The following is a 16,673-nucleotide window of genomic DNA, read 5'->3' as shown; positions in this document are numbered from 1 at the left end:
CTACAGATTTTAAGTCTTTGTTTTTGTTGGTTTCCCTAGGGACGAAGTATAATAGTATATTTCCATAAATTGCTAGTTGCCACATAATCTTTTTGTTTAACGAGCGTCTAAATGTCTCTTATTGAAACTTCAAAAGGTGCCATTGATCAGGCTTTTTTTTTTCCAACTGTTTAAGTTGGTCTAATAAAAGATCAGATTCACCCAAATAACCTTGTCTGCCTATGTCCTTAGACGAACACGGCTACAACCTACACCCTTGCTTCATGCAAAACAATGGTTGTTATTGGTAAGATGTGGTAAAAAGCTCTTTGCTTCCTTGTAAAATGAAGACATGGAGGTAAGCCAGTTTTTTTAAATGTCTGAGGATCTTAACAGCCAAGAATTGGTGTAATTTGTGGTGTCAACCATTGTGTATAATCCTGGGGGTGATACCCTTCATGTGAATATAGAGCCCTTTGCTTCCCCCTCCCTCCAGCCCAGTAACCAAAAGAGATGTTTGCTGATACCATTTGCAAACTTAATTTTGTCTCCCATGTATCCACTCCCTGCAGAAGGGTCCCAAATTATTTTTTCTTTTATTGGCAGGCTACAGAATCAGTGGGTATGTCCCTTTTTAAAATCTTTACCCCTGGATCTTATGCAGAAGTAGAAAGCTATATGAGAAAGTAACAATAATTGTAGTAGTTCTGTGCCAGTAACTGCCTTTTGCTGTTAGTATGAAACTCTTCATGTGTGTCCTCACATTCCTGAGATTAGGCAGAAAAGCTAGCAGAGCAGTCCCTCTTGCCTTGTATCACCACATCCAGCTTTTTGTGGTGGAGGGAAGAGGCTTACTGCTATGGTACTGTATTTTTAATGTACTGATTTGAAATTCCTGATTGAGCATGTGTGGAGTACACTGTCAGTTTCTGTTCTGGGTTGTATTTCTCTTTAAAATATTTCTCATTTTAATACTTGCCTTCCTTCCACTGAGATGAGAGGAGGGAATAACGTCAAAGTGAATGGAGTGGGGGAAGAGCATGGGAAGTCTTGGGTCCTAGCAGAGGAGGGTGAGGAAATAGGATGCAAAATAATAATAAAACATAGTTTGAAAGTAGCTATTTTTTTCTCATGACATTTCACTAGTAGTGTATAGAAATTTTAGCACAGATTTGTTTTTTATAGTTGCTGCTGAAACCATTTTGCATCCTGAAGATGAAAGGATGCTGAGTCTATGGTATAAAGTGCTTTTGTTGGAATTTTATAAATGCTATATATACTTGAAATTTTGAAGTTCCAGTACAGTGCTCATCATTATGAGATGTTGCAGGCTGCTGATGAAGAGATAGTGGTACAGTTGGGTGGTTTGTTTGGTTTTTTTTTCTCTCTTCACATTCTTGTTCCAGAGGAGAGGAAAAACTTTTTCCTCCTCTGCAGCTGAAGACTTTCCAGGCAGGATAGTGCTCAGTGGGGGTCCTCCAGGCTGCGTAGGCAATAGAAGATGGAGCATGGGGAAGAACAAACTTTCATCCTCCTACTTTCTAGCATTTACAAGATACTTACTTTCTTTCTGCCCTTCTCCCCCATCTCCCCAGGTTTAAACTGAGTTTACTATGAAAGTGGGTTACTCATTTCCTCATTTTAAGTCCTCCTATAACAAAACAATTACTAAAATATTATATTTAAATATTATATTTAAGCAGGAGGAATATTTTAAATATGAATAAAATAATCTACAATTGATCATTATTGTCTTTTAGGGTGATTTTGGTACTCAAAAAGAAGCTGCTTGGGCTATAAGCAACTTAACAATCAGTGGAAGAAAAGATCAAGTGAGTAAATGTTTCCCTAAAACTAATGCACTTTTTCCCTTTTGGTGCTTCTGAAATTGTTCAAACACCACTTCCTTGAAATAATTTTTTTGGTGAATTAGTGAAATGATATTTATGTGGAAACTTTTTAGTTTCCATGTTGGGAGTGACCTAGACGAGTCCTGGGCAAAGGTTTTTTGTCTGAAGTGCTCCAACATGTGCATGGCTGAAGTGCTTCAGAAACAATCCTCAGAAGTAAGGAACATCTTTGAAGCACTTCTTAAGCCATCTACACTCCAGCCATGTGTGATGAGGTTGCTCAAGCTTACAGCATTTCACAGATGGAGTTCTGTTCCTGGCCGCCCTTCATCATGGATGTTGGTGGGGAATGGAGAGCAATTACCTGTTGCAGTCTCTGGCTGGAGAGCCCTGCTGCTGTATGCCATCACAGTGATTTTTTTTTTTTTTGAAGTGCTTTAGTGGTGGAGGTGGCTGGTAAAGGTGCACTGATGCATCGGTCCAATTATTGGATTGGCACAGATATAAAGAAAGTTGACTGTATTGGAAATCAAACTTTTTTGCCTAATGTGGCCAATAAATGCCCTGTGCATGCAGAGCCACAGTGCAGCATGTAGATGGTGAGGAGCACAGCCCAGCAGCTTGGAGAGCTGCATCCAGCTGGTAAGTCTGTTGTGGTAGAAGGGGAGGAGGGAGGAAAGGATTGTAGGGGGAGAAACAAATGGAGGCCCCTGCAGTGAGGGAGGTAATGGTGGATTTTAGGGTGGCTGAAGCCAGGTGCTGCCCCAGCCTGCCCCATGCAGATCTGGGGGCGTGCCCCCCCATGCCCTCCCAGGGTGCATGCAGTGGTGGGAGCTGCCCCCTGTTCCACATGGCCTCCAGATGAGCCACGGCTCTTATCTCCTGCCCCAACTGAGCAGCGCCTGCCCCTGTCCCAGTCCCACTCCCTCCCTTGCCACAGGGGCCTCAGCCTGTCCCCACTCTTGTCCCCTTCCCCACCTCTTCCACCCCGACGACTTACCAGCCAGATGCTCCTCTTCAAAGCTGCTGGGCTGCATATCAGAATTCGGATTGGTATTGGCCAATATGCTTCCTTAAAAATGGGCATTGGCTCATAAAACCTCTATCGGTGCACCCCTAGTGGCTGGGAGCTCTACAACGGTACAGTACTGAAGTGCTTCAAATACACACTTGGTGGCCTAGGAATGTCGGCGGAGAGTAACTTTGAGGGTGAAAGATGAAAGTGATGTTATAATACATTACAGTAACTTGCTTAAAAAAAAATCTGTTTCATATCTGATAGGACTCTTGAGCAGTAGGAATCTGTATTTTCTTCTAAAAGAGAACAAAAAACATGCTTTAAAATCCATGTGAGGAGGAGGAGGATTTATTCACTGCTTTGCTGACAGTCATCTTTGTGTGTGCATTCTGTAGAAATCACTGACAACAGCACATACCAATAAAGCTGGGCACCAGTTGCCAAATAGAAATAAAGTTTGGGTTTGCAAGGACACAGTGTAAACCAAGCCCACTTCAGTGGGGTCAGGCTGAGACTACTTCTGGTCTTTGGGATGACAGGGCGCCTCTATACGAGATCTTTACTGCTGTTTCCTAATTAGCTCTGCAGTAAATGTCTCTGCATATATATGTGCAGTGCTGTTAGGATGGAGCAAACTAATCAACTTTGCTGTAGGCTAGTACTTGGCTAGCAAGTAGTGTCCTGTGGCAGAGTTATTTACTCCCCAGCAGTGTGCATGTAGATGCTGATGGGGCTGGCTTTGGCATAAGGGTGTTTCAGTTCAAGGGCTGCCTGCAGGCTAGCCCCACACTGGAGCACCCTCATGCCCCAGCCAGCCCCTCTGCAGCATCTTGAGCTGGGCGGGGAACAGCCCCAGGCTGATGAGCTGACCTCTCAGGCCCCCTGCCAGCCTGGACTGTTCTGACCCAACTCAGCATGCTTCGGTTCTGGGTACAGGTTCAAACACAATGCCTGGGAGCAATACACTCCAGCATGATATGCCAGAGTTTATTGCTATGAATTAATAGTACATGTAGATGGTGCCCGCAGTGTACTAAATTATACCAGTTAGTGGGTTTTCATTGTGTAATCTGAATTTAGAATGTATTTTCAAAGCATAAAATGGATATGTGGGACTGAATTTTTATACATTTTTAAAATGCTTTAAAACATTCTTAAGGTTTAGATGTTAAGAGGCAAGGTATCAACTCTAGCTCTTACTTGTGTTCCTGAAAAGTGGTGGCTTGTGGGTTTTTTCTTTTCTATTTCTTTTTTCAGTAACTCTTCTCCTTTTTTTTTGCTCTTGCACATGGTTTAATTAAATATTTTTAATTTACATATTGCTCTCTTCTAGGTGGCATACTTAATTCAACAAAATGTAATTCCTCCTTTTTGCAACTTGCTAACAGTAAAAGATGCTCAAGTTGTACAAGTGGTGCTGGATGGACTAAGTAATATATTAAAAATGGCTGAAGATGAAGCGGAAACCATAGCCAACCTTATAGAAGAGTGTGCAGGTATGATATAAATTATTTCGCACTACAGCTTGCTGTAGCTGCAAATATAATGAACCGTGAAGCCCATTTACTACCTGTTCTGTAATAGTCATTTGTTGCGTATCTTTCTTATTATGCCAGTTTCACTTTGTACTGCTTTGAGAGAATCTCGATACAAACTTGTCTGTCTAAGGAAACCTTTATATAACCCAATACAATATGTAAGAAATCCAGTCATGAAAGTGAAGAATCCCAACTTCAAGTTATTTTGCCATAGTTTACAAAATAGTACATTGCTATGTCTGTCTTTTTCCTTAAGTTGTAAACTTAATGAGTTATTTAAAAATGTATCTGGAAATAATTTGATTAAAAGAAATTATTAATAGTGGTGCCTTGAAAATATAACTAAAAGATATAATATCTTTTAAATGTTGTGAAATAGCTGCCAATCCACTGGAATTCTCCATTTAGGAAAAGTAACTATTTTAATGTTTAAATGATCGCTACAAGTTCTCAGGGAATCACCTTTCTTGCACATTACTTGAGATGAGGGTGATGCTTTTGGAGATCAGGAGATTTTAAAAAGGACAGAGGATTTAAAATGTAAGTGAATCGTGTTTAGGAGAGGAGCATCAGAAAATTTGAGAGGTGCTTTAGTGACTGAAGAAACTCTGACCTGAGTGAGAACTTCCTACTGTACTTTCCTGGTAGCTGTGCTTTTGTCTCCTTGACTGGGAGGTACATGCTACTTATTCTACGTGACTGCATTATAGTGTAGCTGTCTTAAAGCCTGAGGCACTAATACTGTGATGATGATTACTTTATTTTCCCCGAACTCCTGAACGCTTTTTCATGGTTGGAGAATCCCAATTGAGTTGTTACACAGTTAAAAAAAAAAAAAAAAAAAAAAAAGTAAATTAAAAAATATAATAAGCATCCATGCATGGAGTTAATCAGCATTAGCTGCATGTATAGATAAGCCTAAACATGTTGCATTCTAATTCTGTTGTTAGTGTCCCCCGAACTTTTTTAACTATACAAGACTTGGCTAACATGGGGATAGTTGAATTTAATGGGTGAGGTGAGACGACAGGTGGTAGGTTAACTTAAGTGTCAGATCTAATATTTTAACCTTCTGATTGATTCCTTCTCTGAAATATTTCCTGCAGGGTTGGAAAAAATTGAACAGCTACAGAATCATGAAAATGAAGACATCTACAAACTTGCTTATGAGATCATTGATCAGTTCTTCTCTTCAGATGATGTAAGTGTATAGTAGTTTTGTCGCATTTAATTTTATTTATCAAAGTGCCTAGAGACTTTACACTGGTTAAATCTGTTTCTAGCATTTACTGTAATTATATTTGATCGATAGTGTCAGTAGGTAGATATGTGCATATTTGTTCCAGCGATATACTGTAAACTTCAGTTTTGAGGTGTTTTGAACAAATATGCTTTAAATAAAATGTCTTGCTGAAACTAATTTTTCGGTTTTTGATAGTTGGGAGACATAGGTAGACAGGAAAAATTTAAGTAAGTCATGCTTACCTCATTGCATCAGCTCTTCTAAGTTGAACGAGTTGTCATTTAGAAAGAGGGGCTTCTTTTTAAGAGAAATATTTGATACATAACTAGGATGAGAACCATTGCACCAACATTATTTAGCCTAAGTTCCTCTGGTCTTCAGAAGTAATTTTTTTTATAGCTAGCTTGTATCTAGATAGTGCCAATCTCACATTTATTAGGTTTCCAGTTGCACTGAGTAGCAAGTGGTGGTGTTATAATGCATTGAAATCCTGATCATCAATTTATAGATATCTGACAGCAAGCTTAAGGGCCTTAGCAGCTCTTCTTTCCTACATGACTATATCTCAGAATATTTTAGTCTAAATCAGTAGTTTTCAACCGGTGGTTCCACAGACTCCTGGGGATCCGTAGACATTGTCTAAGGGGTCCATGAAAGATGACTGTTATCAATCAAAAGTATGTGAATACCCACGCTTACAGTTCAAAGGGGTCTGCACCTCCATTTTATATTTTTTTAGGGATCTGCAAATGAAAAAGGTTGAAAACCAGTAATCTCAATACGTAAATGTGCTTTTTCAAAGTAATTTACTATGTTCAAAGTGCAAAGAGAAGTTTGTCCTGTCCCCCTCAAAAAAATTTAATGTGATCGCTGCCACACACTTCAACCTATCCGCCATATAGTCTGTAATTTTGTTTTAATACAAACTTGCAGTTCTTTGGGGTGCAAGGTTTATAAATACAAGGTGTTACTCGACTGTAGATTCTATGGTCAGGCTGCCACAAATGAACCAAAACGTGTCTCAATAACTATTTACACAAAGCTGTGGATTTTTTTTAAACACTAGATCCTGGTGACTGTCTGGTACAAAATGATAGACATGTCTAATTTGTCATGTTTAGCCTTTCTGTACCCATTCTAAATGCTTCTTTGTTCTGTTACAGATTGATGAAGATCCTAGCCTTGTTCCAGAGGCAATACAAGGTGGAACATTTGGTTTCAATTCATCTACCAATGTACCAGCAGAAGGGTTCCAGTTTTAGAGCGATGACTTGGAAGTTAGGTACAATGCAGCACTGAATAAAAAATGGTTTGATCCATCAATCTTGGCTCATGGGATCCGCTGCTGCATTAAATCGGGAAAGAAAATGTGAAGATTTCATTTGGAATCACAGAAAAGCCCAAATGAAGTCAAGATGGCGAGTGGGTGCGAGTGAGAATGAGTGGCAAAATGTAATGAAAAACTTCACACTGAATGCTTATTTAGATTGTTCAAAGAAAAAGGGCTACAGGTCAAAGATCTTCAGTGCCTGAGAAAGGAACAATGACTTATTAGAGCAATTGGGGGGGGAAATGCAGTACTATCATCATCAAGCATAAAAGAGAATAGGATGCCCATATAAGTCCAAGGAGAATGAGCCCAGGCCTTGCTATGAAGCACCGTGTGAATGGACAACATTGAATGAATGTCTGGACTCAATGCTGTGGAGCCAGGCTCTTGTTTCAAATCTAGGGCTCTTCAGTCATGAAGCAGACTCCTAGTCTTGGAGTGGCGTGTGTACGAGAGTATGGTTGTGATGCTGTATGTGAACGCATGCAAGCTTGATTCGCCTTCAGGGGGCTGATAATAAACCTAGTAAATCATCAAAATGAGTTCATAAGTGTTAACTTACACTGGACACAAAAACAAAGACCGGTTTAGCAGCAGACTCTAGTTTACTCCTGCAGCCTGTGTTTTTTTTTTTTTTTTTCTTTTCCCTTTTTAATTTTTCTTTTAGTTATTTTTAATTTCTTTCCTGTATGGCTTATTAGTTGTTTGTAAAGTCAGAATTTTCAGGAAGGCTTCCCTGTGCATTTGCACCAGATGAATGTTTGATGTTATGAAAAAGCTTTCCATATCATCAAAACTAATTTGTGTAGATTTTTGCATGGAGAAAAAAATCATACATTTCCCCTCAAATAGACTGTGTTGCAGTACACAAGTTGCCATAATAGTAGAAAACAGTAAAATGTGGTAATAAAATCATCATCCTTTTCATTTTCAAAGATAACATGAAGACCTTTGCATGTGGTAATCTACAAGCATAGCTCATTTTTAGATTTTGTTGAGTCCTGTAACCAGACGTTTCCGTTGTGGTAGAATACCGTGCTGTGTTTCAATGTTACTTGTTTTCAAACTTTGTTTTCTATGAAAATGATATGGAAACTTCTAAAATTTAAATTTGGTGCATATGTACTGCTGAATAAAGACCGAAGAGGTGTGAATAGATGTACAAATCAAATCATGGTTTGAACACCTTAATTAATATGCCTAATCTGTCCAATTGTTTTAGACTACTTTTTATCTTAGATGTAGGCAGCCATGAACAATCTATTTTGAGCCACTTTAGAGAGAAAACTTTGTATTTTTAAAACTTGCATAAAAGCATGCAAGTGTTTTTATAATTGGAAGAATGCCTCAGTTTTGAGGTTCTGCACACTAAATTAAAAGTGACATTACAAATTTGTACGAAAAGGAAAACTCTTTATAAGGTGGCTCATTGTAGGAAATGCTGTGCCTTCCCCTTTGAGCACAAGTGTTGCATGAACAACAGTTTGCTATAATAAAACATACCAGGTTAGCCACCATTAGCATCTATATCTACCTTGTGTTTTAAAATCGACTGGTAATTCTGAAACACTGTAGAATGAATGGATAAAGATTATTTTGTGATCATAACTCTTTGTTGGACTAGAGTATTTTTGCAGCATTCCTTGTCATCAGAAACATGGTTAAAGTTTAAAACTAGAAGCAGCAGAAAACTAGCTTGTGAAATTTATCCAAGTAGAGAGCAGGCTAGGCTGTCTTGGGGAAATAAACATTAAAACATATAACAGTGTTGTATTTGCTGTGTCTTTTGTATAAGCTTATAACTTTTTTAATAAGTATTTGGGTACACAAGCATTTGGATTGGTTGGTTTAACAAATTGTTCTTCTTAATATAATTATTGGCTCAGAGCTGAAAGCTGTATAGGATGATATATGGGACAAAGAATGACTTAAAGTAGAAAATAGAAAATTATTCATGTAAGGAGCTTGAAAATAAGAATGCCTTTCTATGATTTTATTTTCCTGTTACTTTCTAATGTAAGACATTTGGCAGTGAAATGAGAGATTTCTCTTGAAGGACTGGAATTCTAAAAAATTGTGGGATTAATAGAGTTTAACCATCAGAATTGTTATGGATGCTGTAGTTCTACTTACCAAGGATATTGGGCTACCTCAGTGGTGTTCTTAACCTTTTAGACTCAAGGCACCCTTCAGAAAATGTCAACGCTTATTTTTCTGTAACCAAAATACAAGTAAAACCTAAAAGACCAATGCTGTTGCTGTGAAGAATTCAGACCATAACAGGTTAGAACATTTTTGACACCATGGATTCCTATGGGAAATCTCTGGGTTTATCTTGGGGCTCATTTGTAACTGTTTGTATACCCAAGAGTGCTAATACTGAGCAGCATCCCACAGCACCCCTAAATGGACTTCATTGCACGTTGATTGAGAATCACTCCAATGCTGCTGCATATCTTAATTTTACACCTACCTTCACCTCTCCCAGAGCCCTTCCTCCCCCTTTTCCTTTTGCATTAATTTAAATTACTTTATGCCTTTCTTTTTAGTAACCTCTCTGCAGGTTGATTTATAGAATCTGAATCAGGCTGTTGCCTACACATACAAAAGGTTATGCCTTTCTGAATGAGTTAATCTTTTTAAGGTGCCACCCTGCCCTGGCTTTTATGCGTAATATGATACAGCAATTTGCAGTTGTTTTATTTTAACAAATTCTTGTACCTGAATAGCTTTTCAGTAGGTGCTTTCCGAAGGTACTAGGTTGAGGTTTTACTGTATTTATACGTCTAGCTACATATTCAGCTACAGAATTTTCCAGTTAATTTGGCTGTGGGTTTTTTTGCCATGGTTATTCTTCAAGAAAAGCATGCTTGCTTTTAGGAGAAACTTTTTAAAAGTACAGATATTCTTTTAAGAGTTGAGCTTATATGCAAGAGTAGACTGGCTTGAATAGCTAGGTACCCATTTTAAATTGCAAAGTTATATAGTCTGTTACCAAAGTAAACAAAATAAAATCTCCCTTTCAAGTGTTGTGCAGTCCACTGTGCTTGATGCTAGAAATCAGAACCTGTTTGACTGGCATGGTGTGTTCTTTTTTATCTCGTTTTACCTACTGTAATTTGGTCCAATTTTGTAAAACCTCTGTTTTTTATTTGGGGAAAGTTTAAAAAAAACAAAAAAACTACTAGCAAAAAAATACTTGTAGCCTGCTAAATTTCATCTAGTGGGGATTTTTTGACTGGTTGAGATTTGGTAAATGGCTAGTAAAAGCTATTTGGATTTCATCAGTGTTGTTTAGCGTATTCAGTTTTGGCTGATTGTTTCAGCCCTCCTAAGATGTCATCACCAGTGTGAAGAGTCTGAAGGCTACCAGATAGCATAATAGTGACAGGAGACAACAATGTGGGACATGGTTTGAACTTGCCCACAAAGGCATTTGTTGTGAGGCACAATGACCCTGTCAGTTTAGAAGATGGTTAACAAGGTAAAGTATAAGAAAGGGGCCTTTTATCTCTGGTAAGCACCTTGCTGATTTATTTATTGTGTTTTTCCAAGCTAAGAGGTACCTACTGGTCCATAAACAACTTTTGACCTTGCTTGCACTTTATACTGAAATCCACTCAACAGATCATCATTGGCACTCCTTTTTGTCCTGCAGTAGCAATAGAGGTTTTTAAGCGAGTTTGGCCGGGGGGCGGGGTGTGTGTGTGTGTGTGTGTGTGTGATCTCAAACATATTGCTACCATGTAATGCATTCATTCATTTATTGAATAAGCCCGAAAAAAGCATGATTTTCCACTTTACAGCCAAGGGTACTTGAGTCACAGAATAACTTGCTCTAGTATTCTGTTATGTTAGTGGCATATCTGGGAGTAGATTCAAAGTTTTGCTCCAAAACCTTTGTCCTATTTGTTGGGCTATATAGTCTGTCTGGCCTAATGTTATAGTATTTTAACTATTCAGGTAGGAATTGCCTGCAGCTAGATAATGATATTAGTTGATGCTGATCTTTTTACTTCTGAGGTTCTATATTTTAAAAAAAAAGGTAGATTTTGTTTGCTGTGCTTTTTGCAGTTTGTTTAAATTGTCTAAAACTTTTGCTCTTTACACCTTCAACACTTTGGGAATTAACATTAACAGATTGATGTCCCAAAAGGCTGAGATTGATGTACCCCCAGAGTATTCATGTGTAACTGCACACACAGGAAGCTGCTGCTTACATGCTAGGACCTTGGCATAGGAGCAGTTTTGAGGTGTTTTTTTTTGGTCATATACATTAATATTTTAAGAGTTTTACCAGGTGTACAAATTTATGTACACCCGAGTGGGAGAAATGGCATAACTTGAGCTAGTACCCACCACTTGGTAGATGCACTAGCAATGAGAAATCACATTTTTAAAAGCCTGTTGCCAAGAGACATGAATATATCCTGGTCTGAAAGGCGAGCATAAGTTCTACCTTTAAGACTGAGTTTTAGAAGTTCTTGAATAAGCTGGCATTTCCATTAAGAGGCCCTTATTCTATTAGAAAATGCCACTCATTTCTCAATAATTCCTATGATTTGCTTATTGTGCTGTTCCTTCTTATGAAGGCTAATTTGTGGTTTTTAATCATCAGCTTGTGTTTACAACAGTTTTGCTTGTTTCAGTAATATAAGTATTTCTACCATTCCAAAGTTAGAGAATAAGTTGAAAATAAAAATTAAGCAGATTATACTCATTCTCCTGATTTTTATACGTGTAGGCCTGTACTGTTGTGATTAGGTTACACTTCTGCCTACGCTGAAAGGAGATGGGTCTACCTTGTATCATGCAAGTGTATCATTTCCATTTCCATTGAGTTTAAAGAGTGATAGTGACTGGTATCTACCAACATTCATTCTTTTGTATCTTAAGCATCCCTGTAAAGGTGCAGTTAATAGAGGAGAAAGGAGTTATTTTACAGGTGTAATTAAAGTCACCTCCTGGAATTACATAAATTATTTTGGCTCTTTTGCCAGTACAAGTTTTGTCTAGAGGGGAGCTTGTACTGATACAGTATCAGTTGGGGGCAGGGGGTTGTGCTCCTAACTAGTATAACTACACCATCAAAATTTACTGTTCACTTGGTTTCAGTTGAGCTAATTTAAACCCTAATTCAGGAAAGCTTGTTGAAATGTTTTTAAATTGCATATACTCTAGCAGGGCTTAAGCATGTGTTCTGCCAAATTTAGCCTCATGAGAGCTGAGATTGGGCTCTATGGGTGCATATGATTTTTAGTCTTGGAGAAGCAAACTTGCTATCCCATAAATTTAGTGAGCTGAGATTGTTCTCTCCAGTTGTTTCACAGTTAAGTCAGGGACAAAACTCCCCTGCTTTAGATATTGGGGCTGCAGTTAAATTTGATAAAAATCCAAGCCTACTTGCTTTTTTTTTTTATGTGCCTATAAAACGTGTACTGGTGTAGTAGCAATAGATTAAGCTCCTTCCTCCCCCCAAAAGATACAGATTAAGATTACCCAGGGGAGAGAATGCATGTTGAACTGGACATGACAAAGTTGAAGATAAGTTTATTTTCTTATACTGCATGCAAAAATATCAAATTAATCTAAATGGGTCAAAGAATATCCAAGAAGAAATGTCATGGCATATACTAAACCTTTTGGCTACATAAATTTAAATGAATATTCCTTATACAGATACTGAAAATTCATATAGTAATTCTTGATTTATCTGTGATACTTTGAGATGAAAATTAACCCCCTGTATGAAATTGTGAATTTCCCAAGATTCTTTAACATGAGGTGTGTGTCTGCTGTATTCAGGTTACAAGGAAAAGCTCGTAAGAGGAAATGCATATCTGTGAGCAACCTTTATTTTGCCCACATGCATCCAAATTGTGCACCAAATGGGGTGGGAATCCTATGGTCAGTATATTGCTATGTAATTAAGAATTGTTTCTTCAGGTTACTTTGTAAGGGTTGTAACATTAAGGCCACATGAACACTTAAATTGGGCATTTTTCCTAACCTTGGAATCCTTAACTTTTTTGGAATTCAAAGTTGTTGGGTTTGTTTTTTTTTAATTTGTACTTTCCTAGCATTTTGTTCGGGGGGGGGGGAAGGAAATCAAAATTCTTATGTGCATGCCTTCCTCTAAAAATCATAAGGGCTTGAACCTCTTGTACAGTAGCGCACAGTGCTGTAATTTGAACTACTGGATTAAAACCATTGACTGTGAACACCTTACAGAGTGTAAATGGACTGCTAATCCAAAGAAATACTTGAGGGATTGGCAGTCCATATATTTTCTTACTCCACCTGGAACTGGAGGAGTTCCTCATCATGTCTGCTCCAGAGAGGGGATAATCAGCCATGTTGTAGGGTTCTCACAGGAGGAGCACCGTACAGCTGTGCCCCACAAAACTGAAGGCTTTAATAGGTACCAAGTATTCCCAGCATACTGTGCTGCTGCTTTTCAGGAATGTGTCATTTTTCACTTAAATGTTTATATTTAGTTATTGGGAGGCTAACCAATTATTTCCTAAGGAACATTTAAAAAAAAAAAAAAAAGGAAATGGCAATGTTTAGTAACTTGTAATTTAGAAAAACCTAAGCAGAATTTAATGGAACAAGTGCAAGGCATATATCTAACCTATGTCTTTTTTTGTTTTCAAAATTCTGCTGCAAACAATGGATTTGTCAAGAGTTTCTTTTAAAGAATTGCAAGAATATTGTAATGGAAGCCAACATATTTACATGGCTAGCAGCTGTTCCTATAATAAACATACTACAGTTTTATCCAAAAAGATTGCATTTTCCTTCTTTCTCCTAAAATTAAAAATGTCTTAATATTAGCCCTTATCGAAATCCTGTAAGCTACATAAACCATAGACACATTTTTCTTTATTTGTGTCGCTAAATTCCTGGCAGGAATGCTGGTCGCAAGGCTGGAAACAATTTTAATAATGCAGCTGGATCAAATAAACTTTATGAAAGGAATTTCAGTAGCAGAAAATATGTAAAGTTTACAAACTCTTACTAGTTGCCAATAAGACTTTTATGGTCAAAGCAATTCTCAGAAGACACACAGCTCTTCGAAAAAATTGCATAATTTCATTACCTGTCCTACAGTAAAGATGGATAAAAATTCAGCTTGCCTAAAGATAAATTTCAGTGTTATTTTATAATCTTTCAATTACTTAAAAGTTTCTTCTTATTTTTCAGGTGTCGTGAATAGGTACAAACACTGAATATGTGCAAGATGAGCCTTATTTTTCCTCAAGCTATAAAAATTTTGATAATTTGAGATTAGAGCTCTGCTTACATCTTTAAATTTCTGGAAAACAACATTAAGTGATTGTTTTGTGTTATTTATTTATTTATATACTTAATTTTATTTATTTGTTTATGTATTTGATTTATATGCCACCCTTCCCAGAAAAGGCCCAGGACAGCTTGCAATAAAAAAAAAAAAAAAAAAAAATCAAGATAAATGTGTAAAAATTGGTATCACAAAAGTTAATTTGCATAACTTCAACCAGTCTAGAGACACTACAAAATGTTTTTATCTGGACAGAAACTGAGCTTTCTTGTTATCTTTTATGTTTAAGTTGCCACACAGTATTCTAAATACAGCTGCTTTCCCAGCCAGGTGATCCTTGTATTGCAGGTTTTTCACACTTTCTCTGAGTTAAAATAACTCATATCCTTCCAAGCTTACAAAAATGAACAGACTTTCAAGTTATGTATATTTCTGTGTACATTTCAGTGCTTTATGATATGTAGTATTGACAAAGATTCTCCTGCTTTCTTGTCTTTTTTAAATGGAGCTTTGTATGTGATGTCATACAAATACAAGAAGCCATGTGACGTAGAAGCAAAGCACAAGACCACAGAGGTTTGAGGACTCAACTGAAGATGATGTATCAGGGTGGACAAGGTGTGGGATTTGTAAAGGAGAAAGTAAGGTTTTGTTTTCATGGAATCTAGATTAACACTCACTCAGACTATAGAATGTATTTGAGTTAAAGTGGACTTTTCTCTGTCGTGAGTCTGAGTAGAACAGAGATGAAAAATTGTATTGAACAAATGATAAATTTGTTTGAAGAATCATTAGTTTTTGTCCTGACCATCTGAATGAGCTTCATGGATGACAGCACTTGTAATTGCCAAAAAGCAGAAGCACATTGCATTGATAGTAATTTGTGTCAATAACAACTCTGAGAAACTTTCTGTATGCTGGATAAGTAGGTACCCCTGAGGAAGTATGGAATACTGAGTTTGTGATAGTCAAGCAAATGTCAATGAGGCAAGCATTTTTGTGGTATATTTTATTGGACTGTGTAGTTGGGAGAACTGTTGAACAAACATAAGAGGGTCACTTGATGCCCATAAGCTTATCCAAGAGCTCTCCCAACTATGGTAGGTCCAATGAAAGATGCTACAAAAAAACTTGCTGCCTGAGAAGGAAGACATCAGCAGCAAGGCGTAGTTCACCCTTAGCAAGCTGGCAGATGACACCAAGCTGGAAGAAGTAGTAGATATGCTGGAGGGTAGGGGGTAGCATTTAGGGAGACCTGGATAAATTGGAGGACTGAACCAAGAGATCTCATGAGGTTCAATAAGGACAAGTGCAGTCCTGCACTATAAATGAAACAGTCCCAAGCACCAGTACAGGCTGGGGACCACCTAGCTAAGCTGCAGCAGCTTTGCAGAAAAGCATCTGGGGCAGTTCAGTAGACAATAAACAATATGAGCCAACAGTGTGGTCTTGTTGCAGAGAAGGCTAACAGCAGAATGGGCTGCATTAGTAGGGGTGTGACTTACAAGGGGAGGCTGAGGGAACTGGGCTTATTTAGCATGGAGAAGAGAAAATTGAGTGGATGTATTAGCAACCTTCAGCTACCTGAAGGATGGTTCCAAAGAGGATGGAACTAGACCAAGGGTAGGCAACGTTTTTTTGGCCTGAGTACTGAAACCCCCCACAATGCCTACTTTGGAAGGTGCCAGAGTGCCGACATGCCAGAAAAACAAAATGAGGGCAGGGGGTACGTGGCAGGATGCCCTGCTTGTGGCCCTTGCCCCCCACCCAATGCCCCTGGGCCCCAGCCTGGGCTCTGTGGCTGTCAGCAGCTATCCAGAACCTGGGCCAGCTGCAAACATCTGCTGCCTCGTAGACCCAGCCCCGGGCTCCAGGGAGGCAGCACATACTGGCAATGCTCCCTCAAGCAGGGTTGGAACCTGATGGAGCAGGCAGGGGGGTGCAGAAAGCTGCCAGCTCTCCACTACCCTGTCACACTTCCCCTGTGTGTATGGGAGCAGTGTGGGCAGCAATGCAGAGAGCTGGAAGCAGGCAGCTTGCTGTACCGCACGCTGTGCCCTACAGTGCCGGGTTCCAATGTTACTTTGCAGAAGTGGTGAGGGCAGCACAGTGGGGAGCGCTGCTGGTATGTACTGCCTCCCTGGAGCTGAGGGCCAGGTCTGGGGCCAGGGCAGAGAGGCAGCGGATGTTTGCAGCTGGCCCACGTTCTGGGTAGCTGCTGGCAGCCACAGCCTGGGCTGCTTGCAGCAGGGCTTCCATGGGAGCAGCCATGGCTATCAGCAGCTACCCAGAGCCAGGGCTGGCTGCAGCCAGGAGGCTTCAAACAGCTGCTGCCACCGGCCCCAGCTGTCTCTGGGCTCTGGGAAGGCAGCAGGTGCTAACACTGTGCCTGCTGGGGCTCTAGGCTGTAGC

At 39.0% G+C, this 16,673-nt stretch overlaps 1 protein-coding gene across 2 annotated transcripts in view; it reads left to right on the top strand.

Moving 5' to 3' along the window:
- Window positions 1-8,731, top strand: part of KPNA4 (karyopherin subunit alpha 4) — a 42,077-nt gene extending 33,346 nt beyond the window's left edge. For both annotated transcript variants that reach the window (XM_090056031.1, XM_090056032.1), the window contains exons 14-17: window positions 1,740-1,811; window positions 4,181-4,343; window positions 5,492-5,586; window positions 6,792-8,731. In XM_090056031.1, coding sequence (XP_089912157.1) covers window positions 1,740-1,811; window positions 4,181-4,343; window positions 5,492-5,586; window positions 6,792-6,890 — 429 coding nt within the window. In that variant the 3' untranslated portion in view covers window positions 6,891-8,731. The remainder of the gene's footprint in view (window positions 1-1,739; window positions 1,812-4,180; window positions 4,344-5,491; window positions 5,587-6,791) is intronic.
- The last annotated feature ends 7,942 nt before the right edge of the window (window positions 8,732-16,673 follow it).

Source organism: Crocodylus siamensis, chromosome 6, assembly GCF_052110815.1.
Source record: "Crocodylus siamensis isolate JL-2025a chromosome 6, ASM5211081v1, whole genome shotgun sequence".
In the NCBI taxonomy this organism is placed as follows: Eukaryota; Metazoa; Chordata; order Crocodylia; family Crocodylidae; genus Crocodylus; species Crocodylus siamensis.
This window is presented reverse-complemented; position numbering and strand designations above follow the sequence as displayed.